General features: G+C 41.7%; 1 protein-coding gene across 1 annotated transcript in view; it reads right to left on the bottom strand.

The window, feature by feature from the left end:
• LOC137497052 (myrosinase 1-like) overlaps positions 1-20,559 on the bottom strand; it is a 122,965-nt gene that overhangs the window by 17,443 nt on the left and 84,963 nt on the right. The window contains exons 6-7 of the mRNA XM_068225645.1: positions 14,996-15,090; positions 2,098-2,245 (exon numbers count right to left, since the gene is read on the bottom strand). Of these exons, the coding sequence (XP_068081746.1) occupies positions 2,098-2,245; positions 14,996-15,090 (243 nt within the window). The remainder of the gene's footprint in view (positions 1-2,097; positions 2,246-14,995; positions 15,091-20,559) is intronic.

The following is a 20,559-nucleotide window of genomic DNA, read 5'->3' as shown; positions in this document are numbered from 1 at the left end:
AAGGCTGAAGGAAACACTATAGAGGAAGAGTGGAGGGTCATGAAAAATGAAGTCAGTAGAGCTGCTGAAGAAATGTTAGGAAGGAAGAAAAGATCAACTAAGAATCAGTGGATAACTCAGGAGATACTAGACCTGATTGATGAACGACGAAAATACAAGAATGCTATAAATGAAGAGGGCAGAAAAGAATACAGGCGATTAAAGAATCAAGTGGATATATAGTGCAAGGTAGCTAAGGAAGAATGGCTGAAGGATAAGTGCAAGGATGTCGAAGGCTGTATGGTCCTGGGAAAGGTAAATGCTGCATACAGAAAAATCAAGGAAACCTTTGGAGAAAGGAAATCTAGGTGTATGAATATTAAGAGCTCAGATGGAAAGCCACTTTTAGGGAAAGAAGACAAAGCAGACAGATGGCAGGAGCATATCCAACAGTTGTATCAAGGTAAAGATGTAGATAATTTGGTTCTGGAACATGAAGAGGCTGTTGATGCTGATGAAATTGGAGACCCGATTTTGAGGTCAGAGTTTGACAGAACTGTGAATGACCTAAATAGGAACAAGGCACATGGAATTAATGACATTCCCTCTGAATTACTGACTGCCTTAGGAGAAACCAGCGTGGCAAGGTTATTTCATTTAGTGTGCAAGATGTATGAGACAGGAGAAGTTCCATCCGATTTTCGGCAGAATGTTGTTATACCTATTCCCAAGAAAGCCGGTGCTGACAGGTGTTTAGTATCTCATGCCTGCAAAATTTTAACACGTATTATTTACAGAAGAATGGAAAAACAAGTTGAAGCTGAGTTGGGAGAAGATCAATTTGGCTTCAGAAGAAATGTAGGAACACGTGAAGCAATCCTGACTTTAGGTCTGATCTTAGAGGATCGAATCAAGAAGGACAAGCCCACGTACATGGCGTTCGTAGATCTAGAAAAGGCATTCGATAATGTTGATAGGACCAAGCTATTTCTGATTCTGAAGATGATAGGGATCAGATACCGAGAACGAAGAACTATCCACAATCTGTATAAAAATCAGTCTGCAGTGATAAGAATCGAGGGCTTTGAAAAAGGAGCAGCAATCCAGAAAGGAGTGAGGCAAGGCTGCAGTTAGTCCCCTCTCCTTTTCAATGTTTACATAGAACAGGCAGTAAAGGAAATCAGGGAGAAATTTGGAAAGGGAGTCACAGTCCAAGGAGAGGAAATCAAAACCTTGAGATTTGCCGATGATATTGTTATTTTATCTGAGACTGCAGAAGATCTTGAGAAGTTGCTAAATGGTACGGATGAATTCTTGGGTAAGGAGTACAAGATGAAAATAAATAAGTCCAAAACAAAAGTAATGGAGTGCAGACTAACGAAGGCAGGTGATGTAGGAAATATTAGATTAGGAAACGAAGTCTTAAAGGAAGTAGATGAATATTGTTACTTGGGTAGTAAAATAACTAACGATGGCAGAAGTAAGGAGGACATAAAATACAGACTAGCACAAGCAAGGAAGAGCTTTCTTAAGAAAGAAATTTGCTCACTTCAAACATTGATATCGGAATTAGAAAGATGTTTTTAAAGACTTTCGTGTGGAGCGTGGCATTGTATGGAAGTGAAACATGGACGATAACTAGCTCAGAAAGCAAGAGAATAGAAGATTTTGAAATATGGTGTTACAGAAGAATGCTGAAGGTGAGATGGATAGATCGAATCACGAATGAAGAGATACTGAATCGAATTGGTGAGAGGAGATCGATTTGGCTAAATTTGACGAAAAGAAGAGATAGAATGATAGGAAACATCTTAAGACACCCAGGACTGGTTCAGTTGGTTTTTGAAGGAAGTGTAGGTGGTAGGAACGGTAGGGGTAGACCAAGGTATGAATATGACAAGCAGATTAGAGCAGATGTAGGATGCAATAGTTACGTAGGAATGGAAAGGTTAGCACATGATAGGGTGACATGGAGGGCTGCATCAAATCAGTCTATGGACTGATGACTCAAACAACAACCACCTCGTATTGCTGTGGGGGTGGTGATGTGAAGTCGTGTCCGGCTTAAAACACTTACTGCATTCATATCAATTCACTCGTAATCCACACATTTCTCACCTCTGATGTACTCGACCATCTCCTTGCTGAAGACAGGTAAACGGGAGCGAGTCCTTCCTTCAGCCTTGCTCTTCTTGTCCACAAGCTCCCGAACTATAGCTGGATAGTCACCCTCGGTACTGAAGATGGGATGTGCGATCATTCCCAACTGTACAGCAAGAAAAAAATACCTCTATAGGAACAATACATACGTAAAGAATGTGTTGGTTCATAAGTAAATGTCGGAATGTATTATTTGACATTGTGGATTGCATGTCTTAATTTGCCACAAAAAAAAGACGGGATATCTTGCAGAACATAGACAATAATTCATGATTGTTTTGCATTAAATTCACATTTTTGTTTTCTAGAATCAGTTACTCAACTTACTTACGATAATTATTTCACCCATTTTAACAATAAGAACTAGGAATGGAGGCTCATGTGCCAGCCTCTCACCGCTGGGATCCGTGGTTTAAATCCCGGTCACTCCATGTGATATTTGTGCTGGACAAAGCGGAGGCGGGACAGGATTTTCTCCGGGTACTCCGGTTTACCCTGTCATATTTAATTCCAGCAACACTCTCCAATATAATTTCTTTTTCATATGCCATTCATTAATCATTGCCCCAGATCAGTGCGACAGGCATCGGCAGCCGGCACAATTCGTATCCTTGCCGCTAGATGGGGGTTTCATTCATTCCATTCCTGACGCGGTCAAATGACTGGGCTGCGGATTTTCATTTTATTTTTTTAAACTAGGAATGGCACAACAAAGAAAGCTTTCAGAAGGAAATGACGTGTGCTATCCAAATGCAAAAACGACTGCTAAGTGTTACATATGGAGTGTCCAGTTTTATGAATCTGAACGCGGACCACCAGGAAGAATGGCAGGGAATAAATGATTGGATGTTCTTGAAGAAAAATTAGAGAAGACTGCTAAAAGCAAATTAAAACCAATTATTACAAATGAGGAAGTTCTAGCTCGGGTAGGAGAAGACAGGTTTCTAAGTAAAGCAATGGTCGAAAGGAAGACGACCTGAATTGGATAAGTATTAAAAAGATACATTTTTCTGAAGGACGATCCGGAAGGATTAGTTGAAGGAGGAAAGAATTGAGTATGAGGAAGTACAAAACTTACAGATGACTGAATGAAAATTATTATTATTATTATTATTATTATTATTACTATTATTATTATTATTATTATTATTATTATTATTATTATTATTATTATTATTATTATTATTATTATTATTATTATTATTGATTATTTTCTATTCAGGAAAGGCAGGTCGTGCGCAGAACATATTCTTAACCTCAAGACCATCCTACAAATTCGTAAAAGCAGGCAAACGGTGATTACGTTTGTGGACTTCAAAAAGGCACATGACTCTATAGACAGACCGACACTTTTCTGTGTACTGGAAAAATTCAAAGTAGACAGGAAAACAAGGGAATTAATCATGCAAACACTAACGGGCACCACTTGCAAGGTTGCATTTTTAGGAACATTTTCTGAACCATTTGATGTTAAAACAGGAGTACGACAAGGAGATGGGTTGTCCCCTTTACTGTTTAATCTTGTTTTGGAAAAAGTGATTAGGACTTGGGAAAAAGAAGTTGAAGGAATAGCCGTTGGCAGATTACGTGAAAACAAAATTAATTTACTGTGTTTGGCCTTCGCTAATGACTTAGCGGTGTTGTCCAATAACAGACAGGATCCATAGAAACACTCCATGAAATTGCACCCAGGAAAGGACTCCAGATCTCATATCAGAAAACTCACTACATGGAAGGATCTCTTCGGTACCTAGATCGACAACCAATGAGAACTCAATATGGCAAAATACCTCAAGTGTCTAAATTCAAATACCTGGGAGAAGTCATTCAGGACTGAAGCAAACAAAGAAAGTGTCTCTAAACTTCAAAGAGCATACAGACTCACTTGAAGCAGCTATAATAAAACATCTCTATCCCGAAATGCAAAATTAAGACATTATAACACTATATTCAAGCCTGAAGCACTATACGCATCTGAAACATTGATCGTTGGGGGCAGATCATTGATTAAAGATGTAGAAAAGCAAGAAAGAAAAATCCTAAGGAAATTTTTTGGACCAGTCTGTATACGGGGAATTTGAATAATAAAGAAATCTCATGAGCTGTACCAACACTCAGAGAAAATCTCGGATACATTTAGGAAAAGACGCTTGAAATTTCATGGATTCATCAGAGATTGACCAAAATAATTCTGAACCTTGCCCTATCAATGAAAGTAAAAAACAATTGGCTGCTCGAAGATGGAAAAGATCTTCAGGAAATAGGCATCACAGATGACATTGTGTTAGACAGATCTAAGTTCAGATAATTAGTCAACAATGACCGCAACAAAACCTGGTCAGAAGATCGCAAGAAAAGCCACAGCGTGAAGATGATGAGATTTTGGGAGAAGGAAAAGGCAAAGACATTACGCTTCTTAGTTGGGTATAACGAAGAATGTAGAAGAATGGACTATTATTTACCTTAACATTGTTTAAAACGCACACATAGATGAATGAAACCTGTAATATATTGTACCGGGAACACCGCTACGAGAGAAGTTCGAAGTATGTTTGTTGAACTTCGCGCGAGATGGAAGGTAGGCAGCCCGCCGAACGCAGTGACGTACCCAGCGAGTGACGTGGCCGCAGTAAGCCAGCTCTCCGCTACCATATATGGTAATGATCCAGCTCGTCCTCAAAAGTACATCTTTGAGCTAATTTATCGCTATTTTGAAACTGCCATCTTAAAGGCCCTTACAATAGACATCATCTGTTCAGATTTCAAGAAAATCCACCGAGTATTATAGAAGTTATAAGGGTAGATAGTACCCGAGTTCTAGACACTTCCATGCGAACGTGTATAAAAGGAAGACCACCCGACCTACGAATTCAGTGTCTGTCACTCCGCCGTCTCTGTGACACGGGTGACAAGAGAAGTCTTGTGTGTGTCGAACTTCTAGTCGACAGTCTGCGATATCCAAGTTCGGTATTTCTCTAAGTGTTGTATGAAGACTTTGCCATATTCTTGAAGTGCCTGAATGGGACTTTGTTTTCTGCGAGCATCGTATTGGAACTTTGTCATATTGACACATTGGGACTTTGTTTTCTTTGTCGTGTGTCGTGATTGGACTTCGGTTTTTTTCTTAAAGTGCCATATAAGAACTTTGTTTTTTTTCTGAAGCGTCTCATTGGAACTTAGTTATTTTCGCCAAGTGTCGCGATAAGTCTTTATTATTTTCTTAAGGTGACATACTGGAACATTGTCATCGAAACTTTATTTTCTTCGAGTGTCGTGTTGGGACTTTAACATTTCGGCACATTGGAACTTTGTTTTTTTCTTAAGTGCCACATAAGGACTTACTTATTCGACGACGATTGAATTTTCACGTGTGTTGTGTATCACATTGAACTTACGCGAACTTATACTTTTGAATCAATTTCTGGAACATTGAACTTAGGGGACATTAAACATTACGTTTAATTGTGAAATATGCAATGCTTTCCAAGTGCTGCACAGGGACTTATGTTTTGATTCTTAAAGACTGTGACAATTCGGAATACGCATATCGCATTTCCAGAAAGCCTAGAACTTTCCAGTATTTTGAGTGATCCATAATTTATGAAGTCAGACTTTTTCTTTCAAATATTACTTTCTTTAATGGCTATTCACTTCGCTTATTAATGCAACAGGACAGTTTCCGAGTGCTACTTATTCAGTTCATTGCCAATATGTTTTAAACCTTCAGAACTATGCATTTAGGACTGCAGTAACAGTAATCCTCTAGAACATCCTGACTTACAGTGAGCTTGCCTTATGAACTTACATTTCTACCAGTACTTGTTCTTCGAGTGATTATTCTAGAACGTTTTAGCAGTAATCATAATTAAAAGGTCATATCTGTTCAGACAGTGCCCTGAATGTGTGGAGTGCCGTACAGGAAATTCAGGTGTGAATTACGTCTCGAATCGAACCCAGGAACGCGTACCAATCTTCGAGACATTCCAGAACGTCGGGACATTCCAGAACGTCGAGACTTCCAGAACGTCGAGACACTTCCAGAACCTCCAGACGTTCCAGAACTCCTCATCCGAGCAGGTGTGGTCCCTGCCCAGTCGATGTCCAGCACCATCCCAGGACTTGGAGGTACCAACCAGCCACGACATTTCCACGCTGCTGTATGAAGGTGATATGAACTTGCTTTGATTATCAATAAACTCAATTTATCAAAATAATCTCTCCATTTGATAACTATACCTCTCTCTGTACCAGCTCCAATGATAAAGCCACAACCGAGATTAAGCCTCATGCTCGTTCATCTAATATCAAGTGCCTTAAAGATATGAACACATTTTTACGGGTACAGAGAGGAGGGAGTATACGTGGCGCCCAGCGTGGGGCCAGATTTCATTGGAGCTTAACATGAAAGACTTACATACAGCTCAATCTATGGTGACTAAATTCAATCAGAATAGGAGTGTTTTAAATTTCAGTGGACACTAACTTAACTGAAATATAAGTGCATAATTTAAGTGATTTGGTAGAGGTGATTTGCAAAGACTTGGTTTAATTAATGTGTGTTGAAACATTGGCACTAGGACTTAAAACTTTGAACTTTTGACTGAATGCAAGTTTCGAAAATCTTTCAATTTTTTTTTGAAGTGTGTCAATCATTATTTCTGTACTTGGTACTAGCGTTATATATTTTAATAAAATGGAGGAGATTATGGCAGCGATTGAAGCCCTTAGGCTCAGTATGAAAGTAGCAACTGAAAACTTAGAACATCGACTTACTGAGTCCAGCTCTAATCTTGAACGTCAGCTTAATGAATCTAGTTCTAATCTCGAACACAGATTTAATGAGTCATTGAGAGAACAATTAAATGAGTCTAATTCTAATCTCGAACATCGGCTTAATGAGTCTAGTTCCAATCTTGAATATCAGCTTAATGAATCTAGTTCTAACCTTGAACGTCAACTTAGGGAATCCGTAGTTCAAATTAATGCTGAAGTAGATAAGAAGTTTGTAGAAGCGAATGCCAACCTAGAACAAAGGCTTACTCAGGCTGGTGCTCGCATTGAACAAAAATTTAAAGAGTCCAACGCTAGGGTAGATGAAAAATTTTCCGAAATCAATGACCAATTGAAAAGTAACATGGAGGTCATGAAAGAAGAAATTAAAACCCAAGTTGTAGCTCTTCTTAAAGATGACTTCAAAGCCATTCTCCCCACTTCTCAGGCAATTGCTAAAGAGATGGAAGGCTTAAAAACTCAGTTACAGGAATCACATTCACAATTATCTTTAGCCCAGGTTAAAATAGCCTCTATACAGGAGAATCTTAGAGATACGCTTAAAAATGACATTCAAAGAGTAAACAATGAAGTCAGTCTTATAAAGAGTAAACAGGGAGAGTTTGATAAAACATTTACATCTCAATTAGATACTACACACACTCAGGTTACGCGTATATGTCGAGACGTATCCGAATTAAAAAAGGATCTCCAAGATGAAGTTAAGGTAGTAGAAGATACTATTAAACAACAGGTGAAGGATGTTAAAACAGAACTACAAGAACAGATAGAAACCCTTGGTAGTAAAGTCTCTAATTTAGAACTGAAGGATACTCCCTTACTTTCTTCTAGTCTATTAAAAACTAATGAAAACGCAAACATTACTACTATCATCCGAATGACCGATGAAAAACCTGCCAAATTCTCTGGGAAGGAGCAATACACCGCTAGGGAATTTTTACTCAACATTGAAGAATATTTTCAAGAAAATAAAATCAGTCCTGATCGACAGCTTCGTGTCGTTTCCAAGTTACTAGAGGGACGCGCTCTATCATGGTATTCCGCTTTTAAATATTGCTTTAACACTTATTCTGAATTCAAGGAAGCTCTATTGAAGCGCTTTTGGAATTCAGAGACGCAACATTTAATTAAGTTGCAGTTGTATGCTAAGTAGTACAATACTTCTATAAACACATCCCGTTACTCAGATTATTTTATCGGGCAACTTAAGAAGATGCAATTTTTGGATCCACCATTGCCTGAGCAAGAGCTGATCCAGGCGATCACATTGCAATTCCCAGCCCAAGTTCAGGAGATTTTGGTAGCTGCTAACATACAATCTTTAGAACAAATGGATGGGATACTTCGTAGATTGGACACAGCCCACGCTCAATGTTTACCGAAAGGGAGTAAGACTAAAGAAGTGACTACCAGTCCTGTCGCCATTGTGACACAAGGACGCCCAGATCCGGAAGTACCAGAGGAACGGCCTACATCACGAAACACACCTACCCGATATCGAGGGTATAAAGGACGGCCGGACCGAGGGAAAGCGCCATACCAAAATAGATTAACATGGAAAAAGCCAACAGAGGCCCAACAAGTAGAGGATAGGGTTTCTTATCGAGATGAATTGAATAGACGATGGCGAGATACTCAAGAGTACTTGAAAGAACAGCGAAAGGGCGAGGATCAAGAAGGAGCCGCCTCGCTAGAGTATCAGCAAGCCGCTGGTAAGAAAAACGAAACGCCTGTCCCGAACCCTAACACGACGGGTGCAAAAAAAACTCCAACGTTTTCTTAAGAAGATTGCCTGAAAATGGAAGGAGGGAAGAGCCGCTCTGCGTAACTCAGGTACATTATTGGCACGTAGAGGACGCGGAACTACTCCATGAAAACATGACACCGTCTAGGCCAAGAATCCAACGTAGCTTGCCAGTAATCACCATTAGGGTTGGCAATATTAAAGTTATGTCATTGGTAGATTCAGGAGCTCAAGCCTCACTTATTTCAGCCAGACTATTAGAAGCCATAAAGGAGAGACGTGATGTACTTGTGATGCCTGTTTCCCAACTTAGGATCAAAGGGATTATTCCAGATAAGTGCATTAAATGTAAACTACAGACGTTTATGGAATTCGTCGTGGGACATGTTCAATTTGAGCATGTTTTTCTAGTAATCTCTCAGATGAAATTCAATGTTATCCTTGGATCGGATTTTCTCATCAAATATGGAGGAGTGATTGATTACACAGCAAATGCCATTACATTTTATAACGTTGACCCTGTAGAATTACAGCTGATCGAAGGAGACGACGGTCGGATACAAGGGATAGATACCCCGCAAGAAGAATTCGATGGTGGAAATAGCGATGCTGCACCAGTCGGAGATGAAGAGGGTGATCCCGAAGAAGTGGGACACGTCGGAGATGTACCCCTAATAGATGAGATGTACGACGACGGTCCCGACTATGTCAGCTCCGTAATCAGTGTGATTGAAGATCCAGTGGCCAACAAACATGTTGCGGATTCAGTCAAGGAAATCTTCGAAACTTATCCAGACGTGTTCAATGATAAACCCGGAGAGATCCGAGATTTTAAATATCATTTAGATGTCAAAGATACTTCCACTTATAAAAGACGTCCCTATTCCATAGTATGGAGATGCAGAGCATAAGCAAGAACACACATCATGGAACCACTGAAGACATATACAATGCTTCTAGCCTAAAAACATACTTCGAGAAAGAAGCCTAAAGAAAATCCTTGTCGAATTTTCTTTGCCCTAAGAGGGGGGGGGACATGTACCGGGAACACCGCTACGAGAGAAGTTCGAAGTATGTTTGTTGAACTTCGCGCGAGATGGAAGGTAGGCAGCCCGCCGAACGCAGTGACGTACCCAGCGAGTGACGTGGCCGCAGTAAGCCAGCTCTCCGCTACCATATATGGTAATGATCCAGCTCGTCCTCAAAAGTACATCTTTGAGCTAATTTATCGCTATTTTGACACTGCCATCTTAAAGGCCCTTACAATAGACATCATCTGTTCAGATTTCAAGAAAATCCACCGAGTATTATAGAAGTTATAAGGGTAGATAGTACCCGAGTTCTAGACACTTCCATGCGAACGTGTATAAAAGGAAGACCACCCGACCTACGAATTCAGTGTCTGTCACTCCGCCGTCTCTGTGACACGGGTGACAAGAGAAGTCTTGTGTGTGTCGAACTTCTAGTCGACAGTCTGCGATATCCAAGTTCGGTATTTCTCTAAGTGTTGTATGAAGACTTTGCCATATTCTTGAAGTGCCTGAATGGGACTTTGTTTTCTGCGAGCATCGTATTGGAACTTTGTCATATTGACACATTGGGACTTTGTTTTCTTTGTCGTTGTGTCGTGATTGGACTTCGGTTTTTTTCTTAAAGTGCCATATAAGAACTTTGTTTTTTTTCTGAAGCGTCTCATTGGAACTTAGTTATTTTCGCCAAGTGTCGCGATAAGTCTTTATTATTTTCTTAAGGTGACATACTGGAACATTGTCATCGAAACTTTATTTTCTTCGAGTGTCGTGTTGGGACTTTAACATTTCGGCACATTGGAACTTTGTTTTTTTCTTAAGTGCCACATAAGGACTTACTTATTCGACGACGATTGAATTTTCACGTGTGTTGTGTATCACATTGAACTTACGCGAACTTATACTTTTGAATCAATTTCTGGAACATTGAACTTAGGGGACATTAAACATTACGTTTAATTGTGAAATATGCAATGCTTTCCAAGTGCTGCACAGGGACTTATGTTTTGATTCTTAAAGACTGTGACAATTCGGAATACGCATATCGCATTTCCAGAAAGCCTAGAACTTTCCAGTATTTTGAGTGATCCATAATTTATGAAGTCAGACTTTTTCTTTCAAATATTACTTTCTTTAATGGCTATTCACTTCGCTTATTAATGCAACAGGACAGTTTCCGAGTGCTACTTATTCAGTTCATTGCCAATATGTTTTAAACCTTCAGAACTATGCATTTAGGACTGCAGTAACAGTAATCCTCTAGAACATCCTGACTTACAGTGAGCTTGCCTTATGAACTTACATTTCTACCAGTACTTGTTCTTCGAGTGATTATTCTAGAACGTTTTAGCAGTAATCATAATTAAAAGGTCATATCTGTTCAGACAGTGCCCTGAATGTGTGGAGTGCCGTACAGGAAATTCAGGTGTGAATTACGTCTCGAATCGAACCCAGGAACGCGTACCAATCTTCGAGACATTCCAGAACGTCGGGACATTCCAGAACGTCGAGACTTCCAGAACGTCGAGACACTTCCAGAACCTCCAGACGTTCCAGAACTCCTCATCCGAGCAGGTGTGGTCCCTGCCCAGTCGATGTCCAGCACCATCCCAGGACTTGGAGGTACCAACCAGCCACGACATTTCCACGCTGCTGTATGAAGGTGATATGAACTTGCTTTGATTATCAATAAACTCAATTTATCAAAATAATCTCTCCATTTGATAACTATACCTCTCTCTGTACCAGCTCCAATGATAAAGCCACAACCGAGATTAAGCCTCATGCTCGTTCATCTAATATCAAGTGCCTTAAAGATATGAACACATTTTTACGGGTACAATATGAACAGGTGTATTTTTCATACTCTGAAGTTATAGGCTACTTGGCAATGGTTTACAGCAGACCGTCCCAAGTAGGTAGCACCGTGGACTACCCCGGAGGCTGGGGGCGGTAGAATAACACCCACGGTATCCCCTGCCTGTCGTAAGAGGCGACTAAACGGTGCCCCAATGGCTCTGAACTTTGAAGCGTGTGTTGGCAACCACGGGGCTCTTAGATGAGTCCTGGCATTGCTTCCACTTACTGTACTTTTGCCAGGTCCTCAGTTTCATCTGTCTTATCAGAACTCTCTTGGTCAACTCTTGTTCTTCTCCGACGCCGACGGTATTAGAGCACTCGAGGCCTAGGGAGTCTTTCATTTTCACGCCCTTCGTGGCGCTTGTCTTCCTTTGGCCCATAAATTCATTTTTCGAAGTATGGGATTTCTTCCAATTTTCTCTCTCTGGTGTTAATAGGAGATGGTTGCCTAGTTGTACTTCCTCTTCAAACAATGACCACCACCACCACCATCAGGCACCTCCGTGCTCTCCGAACCGAGAGCAAGCCCCGAAGGAGAGAGCAAGTCCGTGGGAAAGAAACGGAGCAGAGTATAATGTATGCACGGCACATTTTAGGAGACAGAGAAAGAAATCAACTTGACCTTATCTTAAGAAAAAAAAACGGAGCCGTTCATGTTTGTCATTCTCAACTTTCGTAGTTCATAAAAAATACGATAGATTTTTTTGTCAATCTATATATATATATATATATGTAGGCCTATATATAACAAGAGTTTTGTCTGTACATTGCTCAGAATTTGAAAATAGTGGTATGTTTATATAGGTCGTGTGCACATGCACTTTTTAATTTTCCGTCATTTCTATTTCTCTGTCTGTCTGTCATCACGAGAAAATAGCTGAAGAGAATTTGATGGAAATCGGTATGTAAAATGAGCCACCATAATGTAGGCTATAAATAATTTTATTCACGCGGAGTTAAATGGTAGTTTAAGGGATGGCCTAAAATGTAATTCTCAAATATCAATGTTATTAGTGACCCTATCGATAAATACTACATAACTAATGTTATATAGAATAAAAATTCCGATCATTTAAGCCTTTTCAATTTTTATCGTACCAGCTGTGATAACTCAGGAGTTCATGAATTTCGATTTTTGTTGCAAAGTTCATATCAACGCCGAGCTACGGGAAAATGGGTGAACAGAATTTAATAAAAATCGGTATGTAAAGTTGGAGAGTAAGGCACTATAGTCTACACTGTAAATAATTTTATACACGCTGCATGAAATGGTAGTTTAGGGGAAAGGCCTAAAATGTAGTTTTAAATACCTATATCATTGGTCCTCTTGTCCGGCTTCATGGCTAAATACAGTAGTTAGCGTGCTGGACTTTTGTCACAGGGGCCCGGGTTCGATTCCTGGCAGGGTCGAAAATTTTAACCTTAATTATTGGTTAATTACACTGGCACGGGGAGTGGGTGTATGTGTCGTCATCATCATCATTTCATCCTCATCACGACGCGCAGGTCACCTACGGGAGTCAAATCAAATGACCTGCACCTGGCGAGCCGAAGTACTCGGACACATCCCGGCACTAAAAGCCAACGCCATGCCATTTCATTTCATTGGTCCTCTCGAAAAATACTACATAATGAAAGGATCATTTGTGTCTTAACATAGTTTTAGCGTACTGTGATAACAGAGTTCATGAATTTAGACTTTCGTTGCTCAGACAATGTCAACACCAGCACTAATTAATGGCGTGTGGCCGAGTGCAGGTCTTTCGAGTTGACGCCGTATATGAGAATGGGGCTCCACCTGTGATGAATTCTCATGCTGAAGGCGGCACACACAACCAACTCCCGAGCCATTGGAATTAACCAATGAAGGTTAAAATCACCGACCCGGCCGGGAATCGAACCCGGGACCCTCTGGACCAAAGGCCAGAACGCTAATCATTTAGCCATGGAGCCCGACAACACAAGCACTGGTAACATGGAAATATTGTTCAATGTGTTAATTGGCGATGGTTTTTGTCCTGATTGTCTTAAGGTGTATACCTGCGCGGTTATTGGTCCATATCGACGAGGAAAATTGTGATGATGATTATAAAAATGAGAAAAAACCGTAAAGGAACGATCTCTTCAGGAATAAGACGAGGGAATCATGAGAGATGCCTTAATATCACCGAGTCGGAAGAAAATAAATGTGAAGGCCTACAGCAGGGCCTCTCAAACGCTCAAAATCTCACGTGTGCATATCGAGGCGCAGAGACTCCGTGCACTGTGCATCGTTCCGACTCGACTCAACTCGGATGGTGTAGTGCGCTGAGAGCGACGAAGCGTTCGGTGATAGACGGCTTGTTTATCAGTGAAATAGATAAGCCAAAGACAACAACATAATAATGGAGCAAACTTTTTCAAAGAAAGCAAAGACGTCCGAAAGTCCATTTCAATCGAACTTGGAACTTTCGTATTTCTTTGTCAGTCGTGACGATAAAGCCAAATGCTTAATCCGTGGGGCAATAATTATGTGATAAGTTAATCAAAAAGATTTTCCAATACAAAGGCTTTGCTCAAATTCTACGAGAATTTGTCGAAGGAAGATTTTTCTAAGCTGCATCGAGAAGCAGCTAAGATTATTTCTATATTTGGTTCCACATGCATATGTGAAAGGTATTTTTTTCTGCTTTGACTTGTATGAAAACTAGATTGCGTGCGAGTAGGCCTATTTCTGATTGTAATTTAAAGAAGGCTCTCAAATTGCTGTCAGCCTGTCCCTTGTTGCAGGCATAACTGATATCATTGCAAAGATGAAGGGAAAGAAGGGCTAGAGAAGATAAATTTTCTGCTCAAACCAAATTGAAAGAAGAGTGTTTTAACACCGGTAACGTTGTCCCATACAACAGTGTCACTGCTCACCGCAAATAAACATTTCGCAGTGAGGGGAGGATCAGCGGGGAAGGTGGAGAAGGCGAAGACAGGCCGAACGGGTGAGACAAGTGTAGGGGAAGTGGAGTGGGGGTTTGCATTCAGGTCAACCTAGTGAAGTTGTCTCCTGCACCTTGCGCCCGTGCACTGTACGGCGCATGCACCCTGAGAGGCCCTGGCCTACAATATCGAAAAATCATCAAATTGAATAACAATAATATTATATTGATCATTGTTTGTTGTGATATGCTTTGACTCTTCTGCTGCCACTCATCTCTGATAGATGAGATTAGTGCTGCGTCCCGAGTAAAACACCTTGCCTGGCGAACATGTCTGCGTACAAGCCATGAATATCCCTTTGTGTTAGGTAGCATATTCTTTCTGTGAGAGAACTAGAGTATTTCAGATGAAATTATACGTCAAAACATTTCATGTTCCTGTGATTAGTACCTCCATTTTCAGATAAGTCAGATAAGTGAAACGTTGGTTACATTTGCATTTTATTGAAGATAGCAAGACTTACGTAAAACTGTCTGGCACGTTCGGCGGCAGCGATATCCTCTGTAGAGTTGGTCAGGGGTTCATGCCAGTCTGAGTGGATAGTGATGGACACCTTTCCTGGAAGAAAGTAAGTAGAGAACTTGACAATGGTAGTGCACACTACCTGTTTTCTAGATTCCATAATGTTATTTATTAATAAGTTAAAGAAGAAGACAGAAGCGCTGCAAATATGAGTCGACAGTCGAGTTCAGCACTTATCTTGGACGGAACACAAGACCAACATATACCGGTATATACCGGGTGGTTCACCAGCCCCTTACTTTTTCCGAGGTAGGTAACCCAGTCCACCTCTGTGTGTAGTGGTTAGTGTGATTAGCTGCCACCCCCGGAGGCCCGGGTTCAATTCCCGACTCTGCCACGGAATTTGAAAAGTGGTACGAGGGCTGGAACGGGGTCCACTCAGCCTTGGGTGGTCAAATGAGTAGAGGTGGGTTTGATTCCCACCTCAGCCATCCTGGAAGCGGTCTTCCGTGGTATTCCGCTTCTCCTCCAGGCAAATACCGGGATGGTACTTAACTAAAGGCCTCGGCCGCTTCCTTCCCTCAACCTTATATATCCCTTCCAATCTCCCTATCCCCCACCAAGACCCCAGTTTAGCATAGCAGGTGAGGCAGTCAGAGCGAGGACTGGTCCTCCTCCCCGGTTGTATCTCCCGACCCAATGTTTCACGCTTCAGGACACTGCCCTTGAGGCGGTAGAAGTGGGATCCCTCTCTGAGTCCGACGGAAAAATCAACCCTGGAAGGTAAACAGAGAGAAAGGAAAGGTAGATAACATTAGTACCTGCTTCTTTATGGCTTTAGTACAACTAGGCCTATACCGTTTTAATAATGTTCGCGAATACGTTAGAAAACATTAGCGCCAGTGTTATTTAACTAAAATGAATGTGTAAACCGATCACTCCTTCTTCTTTATCAGTTTACCCTCCAGGGTCGGTTTTTCCCTCGGACTCAGAGGACTCCATAAGGACTTCGACGTGCTATGTACGCAACACGGCTCGCGGTAGCTAAGGTGGTTAATCACACGTCATTGCTGTTGCGTCAGGCAATCTGTGTAGCAGTAGTTGAATTCAGAGGATGGTTCCCTCTTTATAGTCTGTTAACGCCGTTTACAGTGACTGTAATACAGCCGCATATCATTCTGTTTCGAAGAGTGAATTTTTATTTGGTCTTGAAAAGTGCCATTTTAATCCGATGTTACGTAGCCAGGTTGGACTACGACATGATCGTCTGTAAGTAGGAAGTAGGCTACCCTGCACATTCAGTATGAGCAAGTATTCCTTGGTTTATGCAGACTTCAGTACGTCGTAGTAATAACATTCTTACACGTTGTAACATGTCAAGTGCAATAGCATGGCATGCCTCGGTGATCAGTTGCCGGAGGTGACCAGGATTTTCAGGCTGCTGTGCAAACGCTACCTTCTTTAAGCGACCGCTCAGGAAGAAGTCAAACGGCGTTAGATCGGGTAATCTAGCGGGCCAGTGAACGGGTCCTCCCCTTCCTATTCATTTATTTGAATATGAAGGATGAAGATGGTTCCGTACGACTGCTAATTCGCGAGGTGGGGCCCCGTCCTGTTGATTTTTGCAAGTTGCTTTACGTCGCACCAACACAGATAGGTATTATAGCGGCGATGGGACAGGAATGGGCTAGGGGTGGGTAGGAAGCGCCTGTGGCCTTAATTAAGGTATAACCCTAGCATTTGCTTGGTGTGAAAATGGGAAACCACGGAGAACCATCTTCAGGGCTGCCGACAGTAGGGTTCGAATCCACTATCTTCCGAATACTGGAAACTGCCGTCCTGTTGAAACCACATTCGTAATCGCTCACGCAGCGCCACGTTTTCCAGTAACTGTGGGAGATCATTTTGATAAAAATAAAGATACCGTGTTCCCAGTCGATGTCCTTTGAGAAATATGGTCCGATGAGAGAGCCACCCCATATCCCATACCAGACATTTACCCCCAACTGCACTTTAAATCGGCCCTGTCTTTGGATTCTCCGCGATCCAATAATGCATATTGCATATTTACGATGGTATTTTTGTGAAATCATGACTGGTCTGAAAATAGTATTCTTGACAAAAATGCTGCATTATTCGTCACACTGCGTGGTGCCTATTGAAAGAATGCTACTCAAGCATTGAAATCACGTCCGTGGAGCTGCTGGTGTAACTGCAGATGGTATAGGTGAAATTTATTGTTATGCAGTATGCGCACGACTGATGACCGGCTGATGTTTGCCTGTTGTGCAAGTTTCCATGTACTAATATGGGGGTTGTTCTAGACAGCGTACAAAACAGCTTCTTCATTTGAACCAGGCGTTATAGGAGCATCTCTCACTGAAGGTACACTTCCAAGTGTCCCTGTTGACCGCAATCTCGTCCAAGGTTTCGGAACGTATTGGTAGTCGGTAGTCTTCTGTCAGGAAAACGCTCATGGGCGAGCTGGGCGAGCTGGCAGTGCAGTTAGGGGCGCGCAGCACTGAGTTTGCATCCGGGAGATTGTGGGTTCGAGCGCCACTGTCAGCAGCCCTGAGGATGGTTTTCCGTGGTTTCCCATTTCCACAAAAGGTTAATGCTGGGGCTGTACCTTAATTAAGGCCACGGCCGCTTCCTTCCGACTCCTAGCCCTTTCCTGTCCCATCGTCGCTATGAGACCTATCTGTGTCGGTGCGACGTAAATTCAATTGTAGGGAAAAAGGAAGACGCTCGTGATAGAGACGTTGCGACTGGACTGGGTTCTGCTTTGTTTTCCTATAAATGAGCAACATATCAGTGTACTCGTCACTGGTTACTGAGTGAATGAATACGTGCTGTGATGCGACCTTGTAAGTGTGCATAAACGTTGTGTGTCCGTTAAAATACGGCATGGTCTGTGGGTTATTTGGGTTGCCTATCTCCGAAAAATAAGGGGCTGGTGAACCACGCTGTCTATTATATAACCTAAAGATACTGATAATTTAGTTTTATGAACACCAATTAACTTGAAATTTCCCTTTATGGTCGACAAGGCTCTCCGCTAACTGTGTGTCATCACAGTAAATTGATCAATAAACCTAGCAAAGAAGAAACTACTATGCACAATTCCGCGCCAAATATTAAGGACCATTCTGCAAACATGTGATTTATTGCGCCTTGAAATAAAACTGGTACCCGTATTACGATCGAATTAATACGTTATGCCACGTGTTCTGTAATCTAAAGAAGTTAAATGAAAACTGTAAAACATCACTGAAGACTTTGACACGGATATTAACCTTCTAGGTGGAATGGCCGTAATTAAGTACTAAACCTCTAACAAATATGAAGTATGTTGACTTCGTCGCCGAATCAGTTAAGGGATGAAGAACAAAATGTGTGGTTATCGGCAGCGTCGCGGTTCGAATTCAGCGTAAGGCGTTTTTTTGAACGGTAGAGTTGCTCCATTTTAACGCGGATAAAATACTAATCAGTATTTTTTCCCATTGGTCTTAAGGGATGCGCTCTGATTTGGCGTCTTTCCCTTAAAGATGGGTTGGGGACGGATAGGGAAGGAAATCGGCCTTGGTCTTTTACTAAGGTGTCATCTCGGTATTTTCCTGGTGGTGAAAATGAGAAACCTAGGAAAACCATTTTCAGGACGGCTAGCATGGGACTTGAATCCAGAACCTTCCGAGTCCAGCGCACAAAAATATTAATTCACACCTACGAGGTCACATCACAGCACTTATTCATTTCCTCACGATATATTCCTACGAAGAGTACGTTGAGTTATTGCTAATTTATGGAGAAAATACGGTCGAATTAAAATGTATGCCACGCGCTCCGTAATGGTAAAAAGTTGAATGGACACTGTAAAGCATTATTGATGACTTTGACACGGATATTAACTTCGATGTCGAACGGTCATATTTAAGTAATAATCCTTTAACGTGCGTTTTGTATGTTGTAATTGTGGCTGGTCGGTTAAGGGCCGATGACGCAAGGTGTCTGAATGCCGGTATTGCAGTGGCTCGGTTTTCTGTTTATTTTTGACCGACATATAGCACCCCACTTTAGCGGACACACAATGTTTATGCACACTTACCAGGTCACATCACAGCACATGTTCATTCATTCATTCATTCATTCATTCATTCATTCATTCATTCATTCATTCATTCATTCATTCATTCATTCATTCATTCATTCACGATGTATTCCAGTGACAAGTACATTGATATGTTGCTCATTTATGGAAAAACAAGGCGGAACGCAATCCATTCGCAACGTCTCTATCACGAGCAATTTCCTGACATAAGACTACCGACCACCAACAATTTCCGAAACCTTGAACGAAGATTGCGCTCAACTGGGATGCTTGGAAGTGTAATTTTCGTTAGGTATGCTCCTCTAATGTCTGGTCCAGATGAAGATTCTGTTTTGGATGCTGTCCATATGAACCCTCATTTAGTACTTGGACACTTGCACAACAGACTAACATCAGCCGGTCATCAGTCGTGCGTATACTGCATAAGAATAAATTTCACTCATACCATCTGCAGTTACACCAGCACCTCTACGGACGTGATTTCGATGCTAGGGTAACATTTTGTGAACGGGCATTACGCAGGGTGACAAATAATGCAGCCTTTTTTTTCAAGAGTCCTGTTTTCAGACGAATCAAGATTTCCCAACAATGGCGTTGTGAATCGGCACAATATGCACTATTGGAGCGCGGAGAATCGCCATTGGGTAAGACAGGGCCCATTTCAAGTGCAGTGGGGAGTAAATGGCTGGTGTGGGATACTGGGTGACTGTCTCATCGGACCATATTTCTTCGACGGACATCTAACGGTAGCTCGCTACCTTCATTTTCTTCAAAATTAACTCCCACAGTTGCTGGAGAACGAGCCACTGCATGAGCGATTCTGAATGTGGTTTCAACGGGACGGGGCACCACTTCACGGATCAGTAGTCGTCCGGAACCATCTTCATTCTTTATATCCAAATAAATGGATGGGAAATGACGGACATGTTCACTGGCCCGCCAGATCACCCGATCTAACGCCACTTGACTTCTTTCAGTAGGGTCACTTAAAACAGGTGGTGTTCGCACAGGAGCCTGGAGATCCTGGTCATCTTCGGCAACTGATCACCGAAGCATGCCAAGCTGTTACACCTGGCGTATTACAACGTGCAGGAATGTCTTTGAAATGTGATGCTGAAATCTACATAAGCCAAGGTGGCCAACATATCGAGCATTTATTACACTAAATATACAGGGTACCCTACTTCCTACCTACAAACCATCATGTCGTAGCCCTACCTGCCTACGTAACATCGGATACCCTCTCACACCGTATGTAGCATATACTGTACAGGCAGTATTTTACCTGCAATAATACAAAACAATATAAGTAATATATAAATAAGCAAAAGCAAAGTCACCTCCGTACAGGCCATGAAGGCCCTTGGGGGAGTGGAAGGTAAAGGCTTCCACCATTGTTAACCCCGGCACGTGATGGGGTAGAATAGTTAGCTCTACGCCCGGTCGCCTTTGCCCCC

Source organism: Anabrus simplex, chromosome 1 (genome assembly GCF_040414725.1).
Source record: "Anabrus simplex isolate iqAnaSimp1 chromosome 1, ASM4041472v1, whole genome shotgun sequence".
Classification (NCBI taxonomy): Eukaryota; Metazoa; Arthropoda; class Insecta; order Orthoptera; family Tettigoniidae; genus Anabrus; species Anabrus simplex.
The sequence above is the reverse complement of the archived record's forward strand: the minus strand, read 5'-3'. Positions and strand labels throughout refer to the sequence as shown.